The following is a 27,528-nucleotide window of genomic DNA, read 5'->3' on the forward strand; positions in this document are numbered from 1 at the left end:
CAGACAAAGGAGAGATGCTAAAAATCTTAGCAGGAGAGAAGATAAAAGTACTAATTCAGATCCTGAGACAGATTTGAGGATTTTATACACTTATCTAAAGATAAAGATCCATATGCCATATATGTTATGCCAAAATAAAGAAATTGATGTTGTGGAAGTGTCAATTACTGAGCCATGCCCAGTATTTCAAATTCCTTCTTCCTCAGTCAGTGTTCATCTTTAAGGCCTAGTTAGATCTTCTTGCTCCATCCCTCCTAATTCTTAAATGATCACATTTCCCAATTATGAGAGCTTGGCTTTGTGGTTTGTGAGTAGACTGATTAGGAAAATTAGCCAATAATTTGGAAATAGGATTCTAATTTCATTTTGTAATTACACATGCTTAATCCTATACTATATTTCAATAAGTGAAGAAAATGATTGATTAGAAGATACACTAGGGAAAGTAAAGTGACTGCAAGATTGACTATAAAATGGATTCAAATTCAATACTATTAAAGGATGTGAAAAAATAAACAGTAAAATCTATAAATTGAAAAATGACTCAAGATTCACAATTGAATGATGCCTGAGAAGCATCCTATTATGTAACAATATGGGTATTGCTGTCTGCATTGTAGAGGGAAAACAGGAGAGTCATTTGGTTTCCAAGTGTTCACGGAGCATCCCGGAGGTATCAGGGGTAAAGCAAGTCTTCAGCCTGTAAGACAAAAGGAAGCAGACATTCCCTCCTCTTGTTGATATAGGGTGTCTTTAAGTGGCTAAACTCACAGACCTTATTAAGATAATGTCAAACAATAGGAGATCCTCTATATACCCAATCAACCTAGCCCAGCAGTATTCTCCCAATTAGACAGACTCTTGTAAAGGATAACAATCTAAAAGTACTAATTCAGATGAAAACATACATCCCAAAGGAACAAACAAAATGCTATATGTATCTCTTTCTTTTTCTTCAAAATTACATGTTAATGGTTTCCTGTATGCCAGTTTCATTTTTAAACCTTTCCTCTGACTATAGGAGCTGATGCTGTGGAAGCTCAGTGTAAAAGATTTGAAGTGAGAGCCAGTGAAGATGGCAGGGTGCTGTTTTCTGCAGATGAAGATGAGATTACCATTGGGGCTGAAAAGCTGAAAGTTACAGGTACTGTAGATGGAGGTCTTGGAACAAATGTAACTTATTCAAAGTCTATGCACAAAGAGCTACTGTGTAACATGTATGATTCCCATGCCTAAAACGATCACCAAACATCATGATACCACAGCATTTGATTTTCAAACCGTCTATAAGTGGAAGACATGTGTTTGGAGAATAGGAGGTTACTGTTAATAACCTTAATCACACATAAAGAAGTAAAGCTGAAACTGTCAGGTAGAGGGAGGAAAATGGATGTGGGTGATATAAGAACACATGAGGTGTAGATGCCGAGCAAAAGGTGATCAAAGGTGGAAAAATCACACTTAGAGATATTATTATTTAAACTGAAATATATGTAAAAGGGAAATATCAGCCTTTTAGTTATATAGGAGGAATAGGTTATAATATGAATAAATTTTTGTTCTCTAGGGTTCATAATTAGCCTCAATGTTATGTAAATGAAGAAATAGCACTATACATATATTGTTTAGAGGTATTTAATCATTATTATAATATTAGGGTCACAATAGTCAGCAACCAGCTGAAATTTACACAAACAAAAACAGAGAAGTGAGACTTGAAGTGGAGAAGAATTTGACCAAGACAATTTTGAACACAATCTCTTTGAAATTACTTGATGGGCAACCATGACACAAACAGTATTTTGATGCAATATTTTTAATCTTTTAAAAGTACCCAAAGAGATCTAAATATTTTTTTAAAGAAAAGGAAAAAGAAAAAACAATTTGGCTTAGTGTTTCCCAATCTAAATCAGATTACATGGCGTATCTGCCTTACTTTTTAGGTCAAGCTGAGTCCGGGGACCATGTGGAGACAGTTAGCATGAGAAACAAAGAGCACATCTCTGCTCTCATGCTCTCTGGATTAAATCCTGCCTTCTCTACTCCATATTTTAAATGAACTCCTCAGGCCTCTGATTTTACTTCACCGAAATGATTGAACTTGTGATAACTGTGGTGTTCAAATTGCACATGAGCATGGACCTGCGTGTGCCTGTGTGTCTTTTGACCATTCTTAGTAAATCACAGTGGTTGTGTTAGCTTTTTGTTGTTGTTGTTGTTAACAAAGATAATATTAATTTGATTAACTTTCCAAACATGTGGCTGTGTTGCTATTAAAATGTATTTTCAGATAGTGATGAAATGCAACAAGGATTGTTGACCGGAGATCCTCACCAAGCATCCCCTGAACTGGGTCATATACCCCACATACTCTCACCACTAGTGTCCCACTTGAACTTCTCTTGTGAGCATATCCTGCTGAGGGACTGGACCCTGCACTGTTGGGTGGGTGTTGGGATGCTCACTATGACTGCCCACTGGTATTATCATCCTATATATTTTAGGACTCTAGCAGGTGAGGAAAAGAGGCACATACTTAGGACATACATTACCCCTGAGTCCTGAGTTGGGAGACAGGGACCCAAAGATGTATGAGGATTTTGGTTTCGGCATGGGGTACAGATAACTCAGAAGGGACACCAGCCTTAGAACTGTCAAAACTAACCAGCAACGGTGAGTAGGTGGGGAGCCCCAGAAGAGACACACTCACAGGGAGTTGGGCAAATATGATTTCAACATTTACCAATGTTTGAGTCTTGGTAGTGCCCACGCAATCCTGAGACAGATTTGAGGATTTTATACACTTATCTAAAACTCCTTTCATCCATATTCAGACATTCCAATTAGGCATTTTGCATTCATAAGTGAGGGAAGGTTCTAGAATTCTTGATAGCTTTTATGATCTCATGGAATTTTAAAATCCTCTTATTTTTGAATTACTTTGACTTGTATCATAGTGGTTCCAAGTAAAATGCTGTCTTGACAAAATTACACATTAGATCATTTCATGGGTAGATATTTACTTACTTTCTTCTTTTTCTTGATAGCATGGCTGCAATGTACCATCAATTGCACAAAATCCAGGAAGAAAATGCTTAGGTTTTTCTATCATAGGACAGTCATCCATTCCTTCTTACTCTTGTTCTCTCCTGACTCTGACCCTACTTTGTGTATGTGAATATGTGAGTGAGTGTGGAATGTGATGTATGTATGTAAATCTGGACACATGGATGAATAAGTATCTCACTCTGGCTTCAGCTTTCCATTTATTTCTCTGTCTCAAACATACACACAAGGCTATCCTTTTTATAATCCTTCATAATCCTTTTCATCTGTTTTATAGTTTCTCAGACACCTTAATCAGTTTTACGATAGAGGTCTGTACCAGCTTATTTTAGAAGATCCTAATAATAAAATAATATAATTTGGAGTCATATTTGCAGGAGTCAAGGAGGGTGTTTTGAAAGGGGTTGAAGCATAGCACATTGAAGCACCAAGGATTGCTAGGTACAGTGGTGCACGCCTATAATCCCAGAAGCTTGGGAGGCTGAGACAGGAGGATCGTAGGTTCAAAGCCAACCTCAGCAACTTGGTGAGAACTTGTCTCCAAATAAAAAATAAAAAAGTTTAGGATGTTCAGTGTTTTAAGAACCCTCTGGTACAAAAGAAGAAGGAAGAGGAAGAGGAGGAGGAGGAGGGAGAGAAGGAGGAGGAAAGAAAGAGAGAAAGAAAGGAAGGAAGGAAGGAAGGAAGGAAGGAAGGAAGGAAGGAAGGAAGAAAGAAAGAAGAAAGAGAAAAAAAGAAAAGACGGGACCAAGAACTGTGAGAGCATCTCCACAAAGAGCCCTGACATTTCACCTGATGATACAAGAGTTCCATGTACTTACTAAATAAATGCTAAAGGAGAGTGTATTAGTAGTCCTTCCAAAATCCAATCCCATTTCTGATTTCAAAGAACCTGCATGTCCTCAGAAACAGACACAAATATACACATGCACACTCAAATACCCTCTGAATCCTGACTTGCTTTTATCAGAATACCACATATTAATCATATAGTGGCTTTATTTCTGCCTGCAATACTTCTAATATAAAGGAAAATAAAGATATCAAAGGCAAATATAATTTAAAATTTCACATGCATAGAGGAGAAAATTGTGCATTGCATAGCATGCTCTGTAAGGGCACAGGGATTGATTAGCAGGCTCACATTCACTTAAAAGCAGTGCTTGAGTCATTTGACAAATAACACTACAAAGAGACACTGACTCCAGGGTGCTTCATATAAATTAGGTAGCTATGCTGACAAGACTTCAAAGTTACATGTGACAAGAGATCTGCATGAGGTTTATTCTAGAATTGTAAATTTGTGACATGAAAGTTTTCTATTTAAGCAATATCCATAGGAATTACAATTAAAATGGATCCCTTATCCCCTCTGGCTTTATACTTTATGAACAATGGCATTGGGTAAATGGACTTTTGTTTCAGGGTGACAGAAGGAGATGAATTTATTTAGACAATGGGTATATCTATACATCTAAGGCAAAATTATTTATGACAAAAATTATTCATAGACCTGGTGCAATTCCACTTATTTGCATTTACCCTACCTCGAAAGAATCTGGGATTTGCCTAATGCATTCAAATACACCTGCAGGTGGACAGAAGTAAAATTCCCAGCTCCTACCTGAACACCACCACCACCATCACACCCCATAGTCATGATGAATATTCATCTGCTCAATTTTTGAAATTGTGTTACCCTTGACATTACTTGCCCCACTCAGTAATAATTTGCTTGAATTAATTTAAATATATTTATTTGCCCTTAACATGCCCTTGCTACATCACTGAGTGTAAAGGGGTTTTGTGCTTTACCTTATATATGTGTATTCTAAAACTTTATTTTCATTTTTTAGTCCCTACAAATGGGCCAATGATATTACTTAACACATTTATCTGTTGAGATCTAGTAAGCAAACAAACAAACAAACCAAGATATAAGACTTTGTATACAAAAGACTCTTTAATTTAGTGCTTTCAGGCACAATCAATCAACTGTAATCTGCACTTTCATTTGTATTCCAAGTAGCCTACTAACTTAGCTAACAAAGTGCAACTCCAAGTCACTTGACTTTGAGGTGAAAGACTTTAGCCCTGTAGAATCCCTTCATGTTACATTAAAATCTACTTGTTGGACTTTGACTTCTATTTTGCTTAAGAGAGGAAGAGGAAAGTAGCAAAATGTTGGAGGAAAAAGTGGTATCTCTTCTTTCCAGACAGTAACAATTAAAACTAGCAGCCTGAGAGAATGGAGAAACCCAGCCCTGGATCCACCCAGTGCTCTAGTGTTTGAAAGCTTTTTTTTTTTTTTTGGTCTCTTTCCTAATTGAATGATTAAAGAGACAGACAAGTTCCAAGGCTTGTTTGACAATAGAAGAAAGGATTTTCTGAAGAGCTGTCTTTTAAATTAAACACCATGCTTTTGGATCAAGATCAATATTTTCTGGTTCATCTTTATTAGTTGGTCTTCTACTTCCTGGTTCTCATCTGTTACATTAGCTCACTGTGCTGACATCAGCTTTGGAATCAACCTTTCTACTAGGTAGAGCTATTGTTCCTCCAAAAGCCAGGAATACAGAAACATGCAGGCAACAGGATGGGGCTAGTGTTTTTTTGTTTTGTTTTGTTTTTTGCTTTTTTAATATAATTTTTTAGTTGTAGAAGGACACGGTATCTTTATTTTTATGTGGTGCTGAGGATCTAACTCAGTGTCTCACATCTGCGAGGCAAGCGCTCTGCCACTGAGCTACGGCCCCAGCCCTGTTTTTGTTTTGTTCTGTTTTAGTCTGAGAAGCTCCTGAAGAAATGCAATTATATCAAACTCTAGAACAGTGATGTGCCATCACTGAGTTTTCTCTGGTGAAGCATTTCAAGTTGATAGACTGGAGTCAAAAACTAAACTTGAGTTTGCTTGTTGCTTCTTAAACTTACTGAAGTCCAACATTTCAGAGACTCTAAACATTAGTTCTATCCCAATTTCCCCCCAAATCTCTAGGTAGAAATCAACTTTTGAGTTTGAAATGCATAAACAATGAGCTACTGCACAAAATAACCTGTTGTCACAAAATGAGCTCTTTCCTCAGAGCACCTTATCTATGTTCCTCTCCAGACTTATTTTAATCGGATAAACTCTCATTTAATGTTCCCTATTTTTGTTTTATTAAAGCAAAACTTCTTGAAAATATAATAGAAATGATAAATGTGAAGAAGCTGTGAAAGATGATAGCTTATTTACCAAAAAAGTAAAAAAAAAAAAAAAAAAGTAACATCTGCATTTGGTGCTTTTAAATTCATTTGCATTTGATCTTTAAAGTTTTTATTACAGCTACAGATCTTAGAGTTACAAAATCTCTTGGAAATAGAATTAATCCTGCTGTGTATAAATGGGTAGTCTGATTTTTTTATATATCACGATGATGCTTAAAACTATATTACTAATAGGAATGAGTGTACTAGAGAGTCGTGCAGTTTGTTTGCTTGCTGGCTGTCAGCAAGATCTAGGATTAGTCCTAGAGCCTGCCCATATTCTTATGCTTTCCAAGTATCCTGCCTCAAGGGACCATCCATTGAATCCTTCTCAATATTAACTTTCCCTTCTCCTGCATTTCTCTTATTTTCCTTTGTGCCAACAGCTGCAAAAAGCTTTCTTTCTTTTTTTTTTTTTTAAGAGATGTGATTACCTCACCAGATAGTACTGTCTGGATACCTAGGTAATAAAGAAAAAAAAACCCTCTTGTATGATCTATTGATTCGTAACCATAATACATCTGCACAGGCCCTCTCTCCTTGTAACATAATATATTCACAGGGTCCAGGATTTAGGGAAGAATATTTTTGAGCTGAGTGGCACAGTTCATTATTTCGTCTACCACTCTGTTCAAATTTCAAATTTTTGAAATACTTTAGGCCTGCTTTTTTCCCCTTGTTTCTCCCCCCTCCTGTTATTAAAATAGTATTATAAGGAGCACCTAACTTGTAGGGTTTGGGCAAAGAAAAAAATAGGTCTATGTCTATGAAGTTAACTTAGGCCAGTCCTGGCACAAATTTGATATTTAATAAAAGCTTTTTCTGAAAAATTATTTTGAAATGCCATTACCATTCTTGTTAGTTTTATATTTGTAAAATAAACCACTGTAAAGGGAAATAAAAGACACTAGATAATGCATGAAGAAAGAAAACAAGAGAGTTGAAAATACATGAAGTAGAACTTCCATATTTTAAGGTTAGAAAGACAACATTTTAGATTTTGCTAGATATTTAGAATTCTTATAAGACTTCATGAGAAAATGTAAAAAAAGATAAAAGAAGATAGATATGTAATACTAGTTATATCCTCCAGAGAGTAGCTCAAACAGTATAAATTTTCATTTTTTTGCTCACATAACGTTGCATGTGAGCGCGTTCTGCAAATCACCCAGTGATACTAGGTTACTGAGGATTTAGAGATCTACACCCTTCTGGGCCCAGTTAATTGCCTTTGATATAAAGTTGAGGCTGTCACATACCAACACTTCTACACTTCAGCATGGAAGTAGTGGGGAAAAGAGGAAGTAGGTGAAGATAATTTTCTTATAATTTTACAATGTAGAAATAGCATTGATCATTTATCTGTTGCCCTAAAGTTAGTCATGCACTTATGCACAGCTGTAAACTCTTACTAATGCCTATGTTCTTTGTTAAAACTTGTGATTGGGGAGTTCTTTTAATAAAAGAAGAATGAATTAAATGAGATAATGAACCATTACTGCCATAGGAGGTGATTTAATAACACAGAAATCCTGGTAGAGAACAGCAAAAGGAGAGAAAGCAAAAATACATAGTATGAATAGGTCAGCTTTGAAATGGTTCTTATATTTGCACTCATCTCAGTCCACAAGCATAATCTTTTACTCTAACATGATGATTATCAAAAATCTTTATGCATTTAAATCTAACATATCTATTTTAAAAGTTGTTACTATTATTTCATTCAGCAAATCAAGAATATGCCTTCACTCCCCATTCCCTGGATCAGGACTCCTAAAATTTTTAACTTGACATTTTTTTTTCCCTTAACTTTCCACATATACACCCTAGTGTCGATTGGTCAAGGAACTCCATTTACCATGTCTTTGAAAACTCCGAATGCTTGGATTCAAAGACTAAGTTCCAGATACTAAAATTTAGACCTGAAAATTTTACATTTAGGCAACTCAGGTGCCCAAGGCTGGATGAAGAGGCCAAATAAAAATTAATGGAGGAATTCTGGCTTTGACCCACCAAGGATATCACACCCAAGTCTAAAAATGGGTGATGTGAAATTGGAGATTCAGAGACAAAATTTGAGAACTGGATGGAGACAAATTCAATATGAAGCCAAGTTCGAAACAGACAATCATGTTGCATTTTACCAAGAGTAGAAACCACTCTTCAGTATTGGCATCTTCATTTATGGGTCCAAGGCCTAAAGTCATAGCTGTAGAAGCACCAAAGAGCTCAGGCCAATGGGAATTTCCTTCTGCTCCCTCTCCCTAGCTTCCTTCCCTCCCTTTTTATTTTCTCCCTTCCTCCCTTTGTCCATCTGCCCTTCCTTCCTTCCTTCCTTCCTTCCTTCCTTCCTTCCTTCCTTCCTTCCTTCCTTCCCGTAAGGCAGGCAACCAAAGATAAAAACAGTCCAGGGGGAGCTGGAACCAGTGGGAGGAATAAGAGAGGACAGTGGCATCTGACAGTCAAAAAGGATGATGTCACTAGAGCTTGGGAAGAAAGCCTGGCAGGGGCTACGCCCAGGAGAAGGGAACCTCAGAGAGGGTTTATGGCCTGTCACTACCCTAAGACAGGTCACATGTTGGAAATTGAGCCAATAAATAAATCTACTCATGATTAAGGGAGTCATGTTTCTCACTCAAAGAGAAGAGTGATGTAGATAGTAAAACAGTGAACAGAGAATTTGGTTTGAGCAGTGAGCCACAGCTTACGGATTCCTGATATAAAAAGAGAAATGTGAAATTGGGAAATGAAAAACAAAGTCATCTTTAAGCAGCTTACTATGAAAGCACAGCAAATAAATCTAGCTCTAACATTTGCTTATGGTTATTTATTTCTTCAGAGCAGAAAAGTATTTATCAGGAAGCTAATAATGCTTAAATTGGATACTTTAGAAATTCATTCTCACATGTATTTCTGAAAAGTGTGCAAAACAAAACATGTTAATTGCAGACACTTAATAATTATATTTTTTTCTTCCCCAACTGTCCCTGACAAGAAATTCTGGGTCCAGATAAAGGTTAATTGAGCTGCAGATATTTTTTTTTATTTGTTCTTTTAGATATACATGATGGTAGAGTGTATTTTGAGATATTGTACATAAATGGAGTATAACTTATTCTAATTAGGATCCCATTCTTGTGGTTGTACATGATGTGGAGTTAAACTGGTAGCATATTCATATATGAACATAGGAAAGTTAGGTCTAATTCATTCTGTTGTCTTTCCTATTTCTATTCCCACTCCCTTCCTTTCATTGCCCTTTGTCTAATCCAATGAACTTCTAATCCGCCACTCTTATTGTGTGTTAACATCCACATATCACAGAGAATATTTGGCCTTCGATTTTGGGGGATTGGCTTATTTCACTTAGCATGATAGTCTCCTGTTCCATCCATTTACCAGCAAATGCCATAATTTCTTCCTTATTTATGGCTGAGTAATATTCCATTATGTATACCACATTTTCTTTATCCATTCATCTGTTGAGGGGCACCTAGATTGGTTCCATAGCTTTGCTATTGTGGAATAAGCTGCTGTAAACACTGATGTGGCTGCATCACTGTAGTCTGCTGATTTTATGTCCTTTGGGTATATACCAAGGACAGGTATAACTAAGTCAAATGGTGGTTTTATCGCAATGTTCTTGAGGCATCTCCATACAACTTTCCAGAATGCATGTGCCAATTTTCAGTCCCACTAGCAACATATTAGTATATCATTTTTTCCACATCATCACCAACATTTACTGTTATGTGTTTTCTTGTTAATTGCCATTTTGACTAAAGTGAGATGGAATCTCAGTGTAGTTTTAATCTTCATCTATCTAATTTAAATTGTAGATATAGTGAGATACATTGTGCTATGCCTATGTGATTGTGAGCACTTTCATTTATACCTGTTACTGTGAACTATCACAGCACAGAAAGACACAGAATAATATATCCATGGATTATTGAGGTATCTTAGCCAGCATCATAAGGTAAAATTGTAATATGAATATGTTCTTTCTGAATATGCATGTAATGAAGGATAAAAATCATTTGAAATATAATAAACAGGAAACCAGTCTATAAAATAATATTTGAATAATAAAATAATAAATTTTAAGCACAAATGTAGTTACCATTGCACTTAGTAATAAAGTGTTATACTTGACAATGCAATATACACAAATGTATATGCAAATTACATTTGTGTCAGTTTTCCCTGCTTGCACAGCAAAAAATCTACGGTAACACTTCAAATGTTTAAAAAAAGCATTTTTTTATACATCATAATGTGTTAGATCACATTACACTCTGATAGATGAGTGTATATAAACATATACACTAAAGCAAAATTGTGATATGCAGAGCATATGCTGGTGGCATAATACCTACACATATTCATTAGTCAGTCAAATGAGCATTGGAAAGGAGTAATTTGGTTACACAGTCTTATAACTCAATATAATGTAGTGATAATTTTTAAATGCACGTTGAGTTTTACATTAGTCAGATGATAGAGTAAGCAGCTTCAGGCTCTCTAATAGAAACGTCACGCAAAAGTAGAAATTGTCAGAACCAACTTGTCAAGACTGTGAAAAAGAGTCAAAGGTTTACAGCATCCATATAAACACTGAATTTAGTAAGAGGCAACTTCAAAATGGTAAGGAAGCTTAGTGCTTTCCTGCCCCACCCCACTCTCTTTCTAGATCCTGATAGTCTTAAAGCAGCCGTGGACAATTGCTGCATCTGGAAAGCAAAAGTGCTGAAATGAAAAATTAAATCATTAGAGAAGTTTAATAATCAATTTAAGCAGGTAAAAGAAATAATAAACAAACTTGAAAACAAAAAAAAATTGAAAGTATTGATTCTGGGAAGCAGAAAAATATAAAAAATGAAAACATGTGAATAGAGCCTAACGGATGTATGGGACACCACCAAGGAACCCATGTGTGCAATATGAGAATCCGCGAAAAGAGAGAAAGAAACAATATTTGAAGAAATAATGACCTAAAACTTTCCAAATTTGGTGAAAGACATACATATCGAAGAAACTTAACAACCTTTATATAATGAATCCAAAGCAAAATGAGATACTTTATAATCAAAATGATGAAGATTAAAACAAAAGGAATATCCGAAGCAGCAAGACAGGAGGGACTCGTCACATATGAGGGTGATCCTCAGTAAGAATATTAGAATTGATGGATGCCACAATGCAATGGGAATGACATATCTACATTACCAAAGAAAGGCAACACTATCTATCAAGAAATCTATAGTCTGCAAGACTGTGATTCATAAATGAAGGAAAAATTAAGACATTGCCAGATTTAAGAAGCTAAGGGAAAGTTTATCCCTAGGTCTCCCCATAAGAAATGCTGAAAGAAGTCCTTCAAGCTGAAAAATAATGACTGTAGACACTGACACAAATCTTTGTAAATCAATAAAGATCTTGGAAGAAGGCATTACATGAGCAAAACAAAAGTGTTATTTTATTATGGTTTCTAATTCCATATATAGATTTAAAAGAGAAGTGCATTGAATAATTATAATATTGTTATTAGAAACAAAAAATATATGCAAATATAATTTGAGTTAATAACACCAAAAGTTGAGGGGGAAGGGGAAGGTGGCACTACACAAGAGCAGAAATTTGTATGTGCCTGAAGTTAAATTCACATTAATTCCAAGTTAAATATTTAGGATGATAAATGCCTTCTTTAAGGTAACCGTGAAGAAAAACACTTGTAGAATATATACAAAAAGAAATGAGAAAGCAATCAAAACGTGTCACTCTAAAACATCAATTAAACCTTAAGAAATCTGTAATGGGGGAAAGAAACTCTAAGACACATCGGAAGTAAAATAAAAATAGGCAAAAGAATGTTTTCCTTACCAGCAACTACTTAGAGCATATATAGTCTTCAAGGAAAAGGCAGTACTGGCAGAATATAGTTTGAAAAAAAAATCCAACTTGACTTTACAACATCATCCAAACATAACTCTGCAAGATATAAACTTTATATCCAAACACAAAAATGAATTGAAAGTGAAATGATGGAAAAGATATTTCATTTAAATACTAACCAAGAGAGAGTTGGAGAGGATATACTAATATCAGCCTCTTAATGGAAAAGTAATATAAGAGATTTAAAAAGACTAAATATAAATGGAGAGATTCAAAATGTCATGTCTCTGAATTACAATTTCACTGCCCTTTTGAAGAGCAATCATGGACAATTCAGTTATTTGGTTTTTCATTAATAACTGTTGAGGCAATAAGTGAAAACACATCACTTGCTTTTCATGGATTTAAGGTGAGCCAAACCATGGAAAACATCATGTCTGAATCATGGTTCAAAAAGTGATCAATCATGGTCAATAAATGTTGAAAATTATTATTATTAGAACCCAAAAATTGACATTATTTAATATCATGTATTAATGAAATGACTTTCTTACTTTTATAGCATTTCCTATTAAGGTGATTTAAATTTAATTATTTATTATTTTTTCCTTTTCCTTTCTAATATAGACATAATTTTATAAAATTGTTAAATACTTCATGTAATACTGAACTATATTCAGGCCAACATAATAAAAACAATTTATTAGATATTCCAGAGGTATTTAAGTGAAAAATAATGTAAGAGTATAAGAAGGGAAAGTAAAAAGAAAAATAATTGTAGGAAATATATTGCATATTACATTCTAAGACAATATAAAGCATTATGGAAATAATAAAATTAATCAAAATGATGAGATTAATAGCATTGGTATAGCCTTTGCCACTGACAAAGTACAGTCATTTGCACTAATTCACTTACTCCATAGTATTTAGGGGAATGTGTGTTATTATCTTCATTTGGCAAATTGTGTATCAGGTTAAGCAATTTGCAGGAAATATACACAGGTTAGGAATTAGACCTGGGTCTCCTCACTTATGACCCTGTCTCATTTCCACTTCATTTTATCTGTGTCCATTTATGTATTTTTATATAACACATTCAGATCCTGAAAAAGAATTTCTATAACAAGAAGGAGAGCTTCTAGGATATGATTTATTTAGTAGCTAAGTTATTATTTCAATCAGATTTATTTAGTAGGCTTGAAAAAGTTAGAGGAGGAAAGGAATAAGCATACTTAAAAACTAGATATCTGACTTTTCAACTAAATCAGAGAGACCTCCTGGAGTAAGTGCTATATCTTGAAGTAGCTGTGTAAATTTTAACTTTAGGACATGCTTATCAATGTCAATGAGAGACATTGATATGCCGGATAGATTTTATAAACACTTTGAAAAAACAGTAATATCTCTGTCTAAAATTTAAGAAGTCTTTTGCAATGAGAAATAACAACTTTTAGTTAGTTTTTTTTTTTTTTTTAGAGAGAGAGAGAGAGTCTTTTTTGTAGATGGACACAACACAATGCCTTTATTTTTATGTGGTGCTGAGAATCGAACCTGGGTCTTGCCTGTGCCAAGCGAGCGCTCTACTGCCGAGCCACAATCCCAGCCCACAAATTTTAGTTTTATATCAACTGTATCTTCATTAATCAGACTGATCATTATCTTTAATAAGAACTTGCTGGAGTATGCCAAAATATATCTCACTCCTAATTTCACCTGCAGGGTTTTGCACAGTGTGCTTTGTGTAAATTGGATAGAATTTCCATGTTCACATTCATAGAAATAATAACCAGAGTAATCTTTCACTTCACTATAGAGGAATGAAGGGAGAAACAGAGAGAGAGGGAAAAAGAAAGATAAAAGATTGCAAATTTGAATGAGTTGTCTACATTTTGCAACTACTAACTACTTGTACTAATTTTCTGTTGCTGCTATTATAATTGCCAACATTTGAATGAATTAAGAAAGATAAATTTATTAACTGCAGTGCTAGAGGTTAGTTAGAAGTTTGAAGTCATTGTTCACTGCACTAAAATCATGGTGTCTGCCATTCTCCTTTTTGAAATAATCCATTTCATTGTTTTTCCAGCTTGTAGACATTTTCTCTTCACATTTCTTGGTTCTCATGACTTCCTACATCTTCGAAGCCAGCAATACGAGGCCAATACCTTATGCTCCAACGTCTCCAATTCCTCCACATCTGCCTCTCTCGTTTATCTTTAATGATCCTTGCAATTATTGATGGCCATCTTGTATAATCCAGGGGAATCCCATTTTGAGATGATATCTTTAGCCATCTTAAATCTGTTTGACATTTGGATTCCCTTTAGCCTGTAAGGGAATAGATGCACAGATTTCAAAGATTTTACATAGATCTTTGAGGTGAGAGAGAACATTAGTCTCCCTGCCATGTTAATTGTAATATATCTATTTCATCATTTTTTTTATTCTCTAAATTGGGAGCAGTGGGAAGATGTAAGGATGGGAATAATTAATACAGGTTTCATACTTCCTTGAATTCAGGATTGATAATTTTGAATAAATGAACTTAAGTTCTGGATCTGTTGCTCAGTGGTAGAGTGCTTGCCTGGCATGTGTTTAGATTTAATTCCCAGTACCATAAAAAATTAAATAGAAATGAAATAAGAGTGGTAATATTTGTGTTCTAACTCTTACCTAGTTTGCGTTTTTTTCTAGCCTTGGATCGTTTAAGACTGTATGCCTTCGGGTGTCTTGTTCACCATCTCTGTGCCTCCATTTTCTCAGTTGCAAAATGGAGATATTATGATTATTTTATTTTAGAGTTTACTCTAAGAATCATAGAACTTGACTTACATTTTTTTCAGAGTTTATCACAATAAAGTACTATGTATTCAGTAAACATTAGCCATGATCATAAGTATAATTATCCTTCGTAATTTGTGTTTTAAGACAAGTTGATTAGAATAAATTCTCAGTGGCTATTCTATTTTATTTATCACTACTTTACTATCTAACAGGTGAAATACATATCATGAAATCTTAGCTTTAAAATTTCTATTATATATTCATCATTCCATTTTTTCCAACTAAGTTTATGTCTGCTCTCAGATAGTTGTAATATGCTCATTCTCCCTTTAAGCATTTGGTGACAGAAATCTCGTAATCTCTCAAGACTCTCTGATCTACCCTTAGAAGACATTGATTTACAAAGTCATTTATCTTTAAAAGAAATAACAACATACATTTAAGGTGACATTATATTGGTTAACTGCTGCCTCTTAAGAATCAAACATTTTGTTGATGTAGCTGATTCATTTGTTAGGAAAAGATCTGTAAAACTTTTCTCTGTATCAAAGTAAGTCTTTAAGTGAGGTAATGTTTTCTAATTTTTTCTGTATATTAAACAATTAGTTTGAGTTTTTCAGAGGAGAAAGGAAGAAGAGAAAGTTCCAAAAAAATACAAGGAAAAGAAGTGAAGCTGACTATAAAGATGGCTGCTAACTGGAATTATAAGGGAATTAATGGGGCAGAGAAAGGAACTAAAAGGGAGGAGAAACTGTGGAATAAAATTCACCAAATTATGCTCTGGATACATATGAATATGCCATAGTGAATTTCATACACACACACACACACACACACACTCACACACACACTCACACACACACACACAATAAAATGTCAAAAACAGCAGATAAATAGAAGAAAGACAAGATCACTAGAGGAAGATAAGCAGATATAGGAAGGAGGGTAGGGAAAAAGTGATTGAAAAGGAGCAAATTATAGTCTGTGCATGCATGATTATACCAAAATGAGCCCCATTAATATATATAACTATAATGGCCAAATAAAAAACTTTTTTAAAAGAACATAGATATTACAAATATCTTATAGAGAGTTAATATTCATTGTTAAGTCATGCCATTGGGCAGTGTATTTTAAATGGCTAAAGTTACTCTATTTTATTGAATCACAATACTTTATTAAATATTTCCTTATCATTGAACATTTTGATTTTTTCCCCTTCATAGGGCTATCATCAAATTCCTTGTAGCTAAATTTGCATGACCATAAATAAGTATCTCTTTAGAATAAATTCCTTGAAATTGAATTATTTGTTCAAAGGAGAAAGACCTTAATAAATTTCTATCATTTTGTGGCATAATCAACACTGCATGAAAATTTTCATGTCCCTGAATCATCATAGGTTCCCATCTTTTCAACTGATCAGATATACCAATAATGCTAAGTATTTGGGAACCATACGTTGTAGCATGATACATGTATATATGGATACTATGTAAATTTATGAATATTATGATATTTTTAAAAACATTACACAGTTCTATGAGGAAATTAGAACAATGCTTTTTAAGTTTTTGGTATAGAACATGAAGATTTCAAACTAAGTAGTCGACTTGGTAGGGAAGCAGGTACAAAATTGACCTGGATTTCAAGTTTTTTAGTCTTCATGTGTCTTCTCCAGTGAGACTCTGTTAGAAGGATGATATATTTTGTGTCATTTTGTGTAGTGAACTGAAAAAATAAGCATTGTTACACAATAATACAACTGAATAGAAAACTTTACCTAACTGGGCCTGATGTTTATTTTCTCATTTCTTGTATAATTTTAGTCACTTGAATTACAACAAAAATCCTTATAATTTGAAACAAGCATGGAAACTCGGTAAGACACACCATGCTATTTTAAAACACTTATCTAAAATAAATAGTTGACTACTTTAAAGAGGGAGTTGTTTATTTTCATTAGTATTTCAGTGAGGATTCTGTTTTGATAAATTCTGCCATTTTCCAAACACCCATATAATGGCATCCATTTGCTATGATCCTAAAATGGAGAATAGTAGTGAATAGTGTTTTATCTCAGACAAGACAAAATGACATGATAACTCTTCTAATATTTCATATAAAGATTTATATAAAGTTACATCTTCTTTGTGCTTCATCTATAATATCATTTTTTATATGTATCCAATACTCAGTTTCTTTCTGAGAGTTGCCTAATCATGTTTTTGTCTTTTTCTTTTCTAATAAGCTGTTTGTTTTTTTTTAATTGCTTTATAGGAGTCATTTATATTTTCTACATGTTAATTGTTTTATATGCTTAGGCTCTATTTTTTTATTTTACCTTTAATTATAGTGTCATTTGCTATTAAGAAAAAAATTTGTGTTAATATTGTCAAATTCATAAATTTCATTCTGAATGCTTTTTATATATTTTGTCTTAAGAAATTATACTTATTCTCTGATAAGAAATAAGAAATTTATTTTGAAGGTTTTGCAAGACCAGAGTCTCTGTTGGTACCGCAGTGCAGTTTTAACTCATTTTTTTTTTCTCATTACTAATGAGTTAAGCACCCCAACCTCACCACCTGAGATGGATATTGGTTATCTGTGGGTTATCTCTTGCAACTATTAGCTAGTTTATGCTGGTTTATCTGTCTTTTTATTGTTTTTAAGCATTCTTTGTACATTTTGATAAGAAGTCTATGTCAATTATTGAATATATCTTCTGCAAGGTCAAAGATTGCTTTCTTTTTCTGTACATTCTTTTGGGCTTTTTGTGTAGAAAACCATGAACATTGAAGCATAAGGGTTTTTGAGCAATAAGTTTTCATTTCATTGGATCAAATTATAATTTTTCTTAATGAGAAATCTTCTCAAACCTGAAGTCAAAAGATGTTGTCTCACATTGTCTTCTACACATTTTATAATTTTACCCTTCACATTTTTAATCTAGTTGATATTGATTTTTTGCATATGGCATTAAATACAATTTTATGTCCCTCGTAGGTATAACTAATTATCCCATCTCATTTATTGAATAGTTTCTTTTGTAACTTGTGTTCAATAGTTACTTTGCCATAAATTAAGTTTTTAGATGGATGTAATTTTTTTTTTTTTTTGGTGTGCTTCTGGGCTGTTTTTTAAGCTGTTAAGTCTATTTCTCTAGCTCTACTGAAGCCTCATGGAGTTACTGTTAGAACTTTATAGGAGGTGTTGTTATCTGGTCAGGAGAATATGTCTACCTGCATATTTGTGCAGGGGATATACAGTTTGCTGTATAATTCTTAATATTCATACATATATTTACATATATACATTCCTGTGTGTGTGTGTGCATTCGCACATGTGTATATTTAGAATCAGCTTGTCCAATGCCATCAAATAGTGTTGATTAACTCATTGGGACCTATAGTAAAATACTGGGGGAAATTATTAATCTTATGTTAAGGTCTTCCAAGGTATGACCATATTATAATCCACAAATATTTAAAATTTATTTGTTTTGATTATGTTTAATAATTCATCTATCAAGAGCTTATACAACTTTTGTTAAATTCTTCTTAATTCAGAGTAAGTCAAAGTAACTCTCTAATTAATCTTACTAAATTCTCTGTACATTCTTTTGGACTTTCTGTGTAGAAAACCATGAACATTGAAGCATAAGGGTTTTGTTTCTTTTTCGACCCCAAACAAAATGCTTTTCAGAGATCGTGTTTGCTCCTCTGTTTTAGTCAGCTTTTTGTTGCTGCTCCCAAAAGACCTGACAAGAGTGATTAAAGGAGGAAAAGTTTCTTTTGGATCATGGTTTCAGAGGTCTCAGTCCATACACAGCCAACCCTCTTGCTCTGGGCTAAGGAGCTCTAGCACCTCATGGTGGAAGGGTGTGGCAGAGGAAGGCTGCTCAGGACAGAGCAACACTGAAGTAGAAAGAGAGGTCTGCTCACTAGGAACAAAATATAAACCCTAAAGGCACACCCGGAGTGATGTCCTCAGCCACTCCCCACCTGTCCCCACCTGTGCACAGTAAGGGTTTTCAAAGCTTCTGAAGAATTTATTTATATGTGGTAAAAGGATAATTCACCTAGAAATCTGGTGTTAATCTTCTAAATCTTATCATGAAATATTAATTATGAAATATTTTACAGTAAAACTTAGCATCTTAGATCCTGACTCAAAAATCAAGATTAGGACTAAGGAGATAGCTCTGTGGTAGAGATAGCTCTGTGGTGCAAACACAAAACAAAGAAAATAAAATGAAACAACAACAAAAATGAATAATGGACAATAGTGTCAGTTGGTAGCTCAACTTTTATCAAGTTATTAATTCATGTATTTATATTTTAATTTGCTAGAGCATTTAAAATGAAGTGGTAAGTCATTGGTACTTAAATTAGTCTACAAGCATAGAATCTTTTGATTCTGTTTGCTGAAGATGGACTGTTCATGGCACAAAATTCCACTTTGAATTCTCTGAACACACGAATTCTCTTCATGTCAAAGGACAAGTGACATCCCAATAATTATTATAGACCTTGGAATTGCTCATTATTTTCTAAAAATATGTATATGAAAAGAAAATGAAGAAAGCTTAGGTTTACTATTCTAGTTTTTAATTTTTAGAATAGAGGAAGTGATATTACTTATGTAGTTTTTTTCTAGGATGTTGGTTCTACTAAAATATTAGGGTTAACATTCAATGTGAAAATAACGTATTTTTCTTGTTTTCTTTATGTGTGATTTTTTGATTTTTTTTTTTAGCTATAAATGTACAAATACTTTTACTTTGTTTATTTATTTTTACATGGTGCTGAGGATCAAACCCAAGGCCCTGCATGTGCTAGACAAGCACTCTACCACTGAGCCACAACCTCAGCCCTTTATGTATGATTTTAAAATTTATTAATTATTTAGTTTATTAAAGCATGAATATAATTAACAAGTGGAGAGCCCTTTTACCTTCAAATGGGAAGAGAAATAAATCCTTTTAAAGCACGAGCTACTCGAGACCAATACAACCAAGAAAGAATTCTATCTCATTTTCAATCTTGATATAGTTTATTCTAAATGTATTTATTTGTGACACATAATTTACTTTTGATATATATTTCACCTTGAAGAAATGTGTTTTCCACCTAATTTCCAATTACTTTTCCATTATCACTTTTTCTTTATTAAAATTTAAAACTTAATTTTAATTGCTGAGTGATAATTATGTATGTGTGTTACAATATGGTGGTTTGATCTATATATGCATTGTAGAATATTCAGTCAATTATTTGACATATATCCATCTATATCCATCAATTCACCAACTTAGTTTTTGAGGTGAAAAAATCTATTTGAAAATGTTAATATGCAATATATTTTTATTAACAACGGTCACCATGTAGTATAATAGATCATTAAAATTATGTCTCCAGTCAAATTAAAACCTTGTGCCCTTTTATTCCCTTTCTTTTCCCATTCCTCCCTTGACCCAAGTATCTGGTAACAATCTTCTACTCTATTTCTACAAGACTAGCTTTTTTAGATTCCACATATTAATGACATCATATGGTATTTGGCTTTCTGTGAGTTGCTTATTTCACTTAACATGATGTTAAGTGAAAATTTTGTGCCATCAGTAGTCCATCTTCTGCAAACACAATCAAAAGTGCCATCTACTTTGTGACAAATCATAGAATTTTCTGATTTTAAAAAGGCTGTATAGTATTCTATCTCTTTTTAACTTTATTTTTTATAGATAAAAGATTTCTTTTGATTCATAGTTTGGAGGTTCCAGTCCATGATCAAATTGGTCGCATTGGAAACACTGATCCCCTTTGGAAACTTTTAGAAGTATATAAGAGGACGTGATTTAGCATCCAAGATAAATGCCTGAGACATTTTTTTTAAATATGAAAAGTAAAAATAGACTTTTAAATGACTTCTTTGTAGAATCCTTGGCAAATATGCTCCAGTCTCAAATGAACAGTATGATGATTTTTGTTTTTCTTTTAAAGAACCATCTAAAACTATGTTCTTGTTTTACTAGAGCAATTAATATTGACTAGACTTATAATAACCATTTCAGCAAATTAAAATTGATGCCTGAGGTTAATGACCAAATTTCTGTTAAGGTTAAACAAATAAATATACTTGGAAACAGAAACTTAGTATGTTTTGTATGTAAAGTTAAAATATAAAATATTTCCATGCTTTTATTATTGCTTTCATTCCTGTTCTTTTTCATTTACTGATACTTTCTTATGCATTATAATTCATGGACAGTTTTAAGGATACAAATTTAATTGAGATAAAGTCTTTTACTTTCAAGAATCCTAAGTTTCTGGGAAGAGTTTAAAGAAAATTGTAATGCAATATTACAAATCCTATACTGGCAATTTTCTTTGAAACCTGGGGAAGTTGGGAAGAAAGAGTTAGAGCTCAAAGATGTAGAAAATGTTTCACAGAAAAAAAATATAAATAATCTAGAATCAGTCCCTGAAGGATGAACAGAGATTATGTGTTCATTAATTTGCCCACCTCTTCAGGCAGATGTGAGCTCTTCTCTGTTCTATTCTGAAATTTGTTTTGGCTTATATAGAAATTGCTTTCCCAAAACATTTAAAAAGAGACACAGACAACTTCAAGTTTTGGAAAATTGTTTGGTAGTAGTATGTTATTTTTTGGCAGATAATATAAGTGATATCAAAACTGTGAAATTAAATGCACTAATAAACTGAACAAAAGGCATCTCAGAATGCTTCCTCAGTTTCTGACTTGGGCATTGGGACATGCATGTGCCATAAATCAAACTACAGTAAAAATCAGAATAACCAAAGCTTTGAAGAAGAACCTTGAAATATCAATCTTTATCAACACTTATTAATTAGTTAACACTGACAAGACACTGTGCCACGTCAAAAATATAGTAGCATATAAAAAATGTCTTTTGTTTTTTTAAAAAAATTTAGCCTAAGAGGAGAAACATACATACTTAAAAATACAACTTTTCAGAAGAGATATAATCGATTCCAAATGAATGTTATCAATAGTAAACCCTTCATTTAGAGAATGAAGAACTCTCATTTGCCTTAAGAGTTGGGAAATTTAGTAAAAATATTTCGTAGATGAGTATAAGAAAATAGGTCAAAACAGGTAGATAGGGTCAGATTACTGAGGTTTTGAAGGCTGGACAAAATCACTGTCTAAGAACATAAGTACAGCTTGCCTCATTTTTTTATGGATTTTGTTTTGTTTTGTCTTGTTTTATTACTTTGTACTAGTGATTGAACTCAGGAGCACTCAACCACTGAGCCACATGCCCAGCCCTATTTTGTATTTTATTTGGAGACAGGATCTCACTGAGTTGCCAAGCTCCTCACCATTACTGAGACTCGATTTGAACTCATCATCCTCCTGCCTCAGCCTCCAGAGCCGCTGCAATTATAGGCATGCACCACGGAGTTCAGTGCTTGCTTTTTTTATGTTGTTTTTTTTTTTTTAGTACTTTGTTAAGATTAGAGACCAGATATTGTGATGCCTCTTCCATTGACATTCTTGCTCAGAATTGCTTCATCTATTCTGGGTCTCTTATTCTTACAAAAGAATTTTAGCACTACTATTTCAAGTTCTGTGAAGAAGATCACTGGTATTTTGGTAGGGATGGCATTGAATCTGTATATTGCTTTTGGTAGTGAGACAGTTTGGGCAATATTCATTCTGCCAACCCAAGAACATGGGAGGTTTTCCACATTCTAATATCTTCTTCAAATTCTTTCTTCTGTGTTCTGTAGTTTCTTTGCAAGGGTCTTTCATCTCCTTGGTTAGACTAATTCCGAAGAATTATGTTTATTTATTTTCTGAGCCAGTGGGAATGGGATAGTTCTGATTTCTTTCTCAGAAGAATCACTGCTAGAATACAGGAAAGCTGTTGATTTATGAACATTGATCACATATACTTCTACTTTGCTGAATTTGCTTATTATTTCTAGAAGTCTTCTGATGGAGTTCTTTTGGGTCTTCTAGCTATAGGATCATGCTATCAGCAAACAGAGATAATTGACTTCTTCATTTCCTATTTGTATCTCTTTAATTTCCTTCTCTTGCCTGATTGCTCTGGCTAGAATTTCAAAAACTATATTGAATAGAAGTGGTGAGAGTGAAATTCCTGTTTCATTTTTGATTGTAGCAGAAATGCTTTTAGTGTTTCTCTGTTTATTATGATTGTGGGAAGCTATGACTTATTATGTTTATGATGATTGAGGGTTATTTACTCAGTACCGATCCACAGTGCATGCCTATAATCCCAGCGGCTCTGGAGGCTGAGACAGGAGGATGGCGAGTTCAAAGCCAGCCTCAACAATGGTGAGGCGCAACTCAGTTAGATCCTGTCTCTAAATAAATACAAAATAGGGCTGGGGATGTGGCTCAGTGGTTGAGTGCTTATGTACTTAGGTCTCCCCTTGGGAAGGATCCCAACCGTCCAAGGCCTGAGATCTCTATCCTTGCTCTACTCATGGGACAGCTCTCATAGCTCCAGAGTTGGGCATAACTGATTGGGAACTGGACAGCCCACCTCTTACTTATTTGGCAAAGAACATTCCATGAAAAACCTTTGATGTTTCTCCATATAAATAAAGCAAGTGTGGGCTCCCTCTCTTTCTCTTTTTCTGGTGTGGAAGCTTGATCCCTAAGATTGGAGAGCAGTCCATCCCCCTCCCCATTCTAAAATTACTTCCTGTGTCCTGTGGTTTCTTCCATGTTTTCTCTTTATTAGCTTTTATTCTGCAGCCAGAACATTTCATGCAGAGGAACCCAAATTCCATTGCTTGCTTGGCACACGTGTGAGATATGATGTTGGTTTTGAATTTGTCATATATAGCCTTTACAATGATTATGTAATTTCCTTTCATTTGTAGGTTCTCCAGCATTACTAACATAAATGGGTGCTGGATTTTCTCCAAAGCTTTTTGTGAATATTTTGAGATAATCATCTGATTGTTTTTCATTATTCTGTTAGGTAATGAATTATATATTTTATATATGCTGAACCAGCCTTGCATCCCTGGCATGAAACACAATTGACCATAATGTATCATCTTCTCGATGTGTTTTTGAATGCAGTTTGCTAATATTTCATTGAGGATTTTTGTATCTATGTTCATCAGGGCTATTGGTCTGCAGCTTTCTTTCCTTGATGTGTCTTTGACTGGTTTTGGTATCAGGGTTACATTGGCTTCAATAAATGTGTTTGGGAGGGTTTCCTGTCTTTCAATTTTGTGGAATACTTTGAAAAAAGGCTGGTGTTTGTTCTTCCTTAAATATCTGATATAATTCAAAAGAGAGTTCTTCTGTTATTTGACTTTTCTTTGTTATATTTCCTTGGTTTAAAATGGTCTGTTTACATTTTCTGTATCCTCATGGTTCAATTTGAGCAGGTCACATGTCTCTGGAAATTTGTCAATGTCTTCTAGATTTTCTAGTTTATTGGATTATGAATTTTCAGAATAGTTTCTAATGATTCTCCAGATTTCAGAAGTGTCTGTGGTTATTTCCCTTTTCTCATCTCTAATTGTGTTTACTTGGGTCTTTTCTTTCTCTTTTCATTAGTTTGGCAAAGTGTTTATCAATCTTATTTACCTTTTTGAAGAATCATTTTTTTTTGTTGCATTGATCCTTTGTATTTTTTATTCTCAATTTCATTAATTTTGGCACTGATTTTAATTATTTTCTGTCTTCTACTGATTTTATAATTAGTTTGTTCTTCCTTTTGTAATGCCTTGAGATGGAGCATAAGCTTACTTACTTATTTAGGTTCTATTTTTCTATGTAGTCATGCAAAACTACAAACTTTTCTCTTAAAACTGCTTTCCTATGGTCCCAGAAATTTTGATATGTTGTATCTCTGTTCCCACTTTTTTCTAAAATTTTCCTGATTTCTTCTCACATTTCTTCTACAATCCATTATTCATTTAAAAGAGAACTGTTCAGTCTCCATGTGTTTATATGGTTTCTAATATTTTCATTGCTGTTGATTTCTAGTTTCATTCCATTATGATCTGACAAAATGCATGGAATTATATCTCTCTTTATTTTGTATTTTCTAAAATTTATATTACTTTGAATATGCTCTATTTTGGAAAAATTTCCATGAGCTGCTGAGATGAGAGTAAATTCAGCTGTTTGGGAGATAAAAAAAAATTTTGTAGAAGTTTGTTACATCCATTTGATTCATAGAGTTATTTAAGTCAGAGGTATATTTATTTAACTTATATTTGTATGGATTGTCTATTGGTGATAAGGGTGTGTTGAAACCACCTAGTATCATTTTATTGGAGTCTAAGATTTAATGTCAAGAAGTATTTTTCAATGTATAAGTACACTGACATTTGGGGAATACATGTTTCTATCATTATATCTTCTTGTTGGATTGTTCTGTTGAGCAGTATGCAGTAGCCTTTGTACATTCTGATAAAATTTTGCTTGAAATCTGCTTTGTCAAACATGAGAATAGCTACTTTTAATTTTTTTGGACTCTATTTAAACTGAGTATTTTTTCTAAACTTTTACTTTCAGTCTTTGGGTGTCTCTGCCTATGAGATGTGGTCGCAAACAGCATATAGTTGAATTGTGGTTTTAAAATACATTATTCCAAAGAAATCAGATCCTAGGATGACATGGTGAAGATTTGGGGTTATTTTTTCTTTTATTAGGTTCAGGGTCTCTGTTCTAGTGCCTAAGTCTTTGATCCACATTGAGTTGGTTTTTGTGCACGGTGAGAGATAGAGGTTCAATTTCACTTTGCTACATAGGGATTTCCAGTTTTGCCAGCACCATTTGTTGAATAGGCTATCTTTTTTCTCCAGTGAATGTTTTTGGCACCTTTGTCTAGTATGACATAACCATATTTATGTGGGTTTGTCTGTAAGTCCTCTATTCTGTATCATTGGTCTGCATGTCTATTTTGGTGCCAATACCATGCTGTTTTTATTATTATAGCTCTGTAGTATAGTTTAAGTTCTGGTATTGTGATGTCTCCCGCTTCACTTTTCTTGCTAAGGATTGCTTTAGCTATTCTGGGTCTCCTATTTTTCCAAATAAATTTCATGGTTTCTGCTTCTATTTCTATGAAGAATGTCATTAGGACTTTAATAGGAATTGCATTAAATCTGTATAATGCTTTGGGTAGTATGGTCATTTTGACAATATTAATTCTGCCTATCTGGGAGCATGGGAGATCTTTCCATCTTCTGAAGTTTTCTTCAATTTCTTTCTATAATGTTCTGTAGTTTTCACTGTAGAGGTCTTTCGTCTCTTTTGTTAGATTGATTCCCAGGTATTTTTTTTTTTTTGAGGCTATTGTGAATGGAGTTGTTTTCCTAATTTCTCTTTCAGTGGATTCATCACTGATGTATAGGAATGCTTTTGATTTATGGGGTTGATTTTATATCCTGCTACTTTGTTGAATTCATTTAGTAGTTCTACAGATGTTCTGGTGAAATGTTTTGGATATTCTAGATATAGAATCCTGTCATGAGCAAATAGTGGTAGTTTGAGTTCTTCTTTACCTATTTGTATCCCTTTAATTTCTTTCTTTTGTCTAATTGCTCTGGCTAGAGTTTCAAGGATGATGTTGAATAGAAGTGGTGAAAGAGTACATCCTTGTCTTGTTTCAGTTTTTAGCAGGAATGCTTTCATTTTTTCTCCATTTAGAATGATGCTGGTTTTCAGTTTAGCATCTATAGCTTTTACAATATTGAGGTATGTTCCTATTATCCCTAGTTTTTTGTTTTATTTTGTTTTGAACATGAAGGTGTGCTGTATTTTGTCAAATGCTTTTCCTGCATCTATTGAGATGATCATATAATTCTTGTTTTTAAGACTATTAATATGATGTATTATGTTTATTGGTTTCTGTATGTTGAACCAACCCTGCATCCCTGGGATGAATCCCACTTCATCATGGTGCACTATATTTTTGATATGTTTTTGTATGCAATTTGCCAGAATTTCATTGAGAACCACATCAGCCTAGGATCTGACTTCTTTAACAAGACTCCTAAAGCAAAAGAAGTAAAAATCAAGAATTAATAAATGGAATGGATTCAAATTAAAAAAGCTTTTTCTCAGCAAAGAAAACAATAAAGTGAGGAGACAGCCTATAGATTGGGAGGAAATCATCATCTAAGGCACCTCCAATAAAACATTAATCTTTAGGATATATAAAGAACTCAAAACTTAACGTTATAAAACAAATAACCAAATCAATAAATGGGCTAAGGAACTGAACAGACACTTCACAGAAGAGAAATATAATTGATCAATAAATATATGAAAAAGTATTCAACATTTCTGGCAATTAGAGAAATGTAAATCAAAACTACTCTAAGATTTCATCTCACTCCTGTCATAATGGCAATCTTGGTGAAAAAGATACACTTATACATTGCTGGTGGGACTGCAAACTGGTACAACCACTATGGAAATCAGTGTGGAGATTCCTCAGAAAATTGGGAATGGAACCACCATTTGACCCAGCTATTCCAC

General features: G+C 33.7%; 1 protein-coding gene across 1 annotated transcript in view; it reads left to right on the forward strand.

Annotated features, from left to right (window-relative positions):
• The window catches only part of Sgcz (sarcoglycan zeta), a 426,262-nt gene that overhangs the window by 373,969 nt on the left and 24,765 nt on the right, over positions 1–27,528 (forward strand). Inside the window, exon 5 of the mRNA XM_076852442.1 lies at positions 1,022–1,144. Coding sequence (XP_076708557.1) covers positions 1,022–1,144 — 123 coding nt within the window. The remainder of the gene's footprint in view (positions 1–1,021; positions 1,145–27,528) is intronic.

Source organism: Callospermophilus lateralis, chromosome 4 (genome assembly GCF_048772815.1).
Source record: "Callospermophilus lateralis isolate mCalLat2 chromosome 4, mCalLat2.hap1, whole genome shotgun sequence".
Lineage (NCBI taxonomy): Eukaryota > Metazoa > Chordata > Mammalia > Rodentia > Sciuridae > Callospermophilus > Callospermophilus lateralis.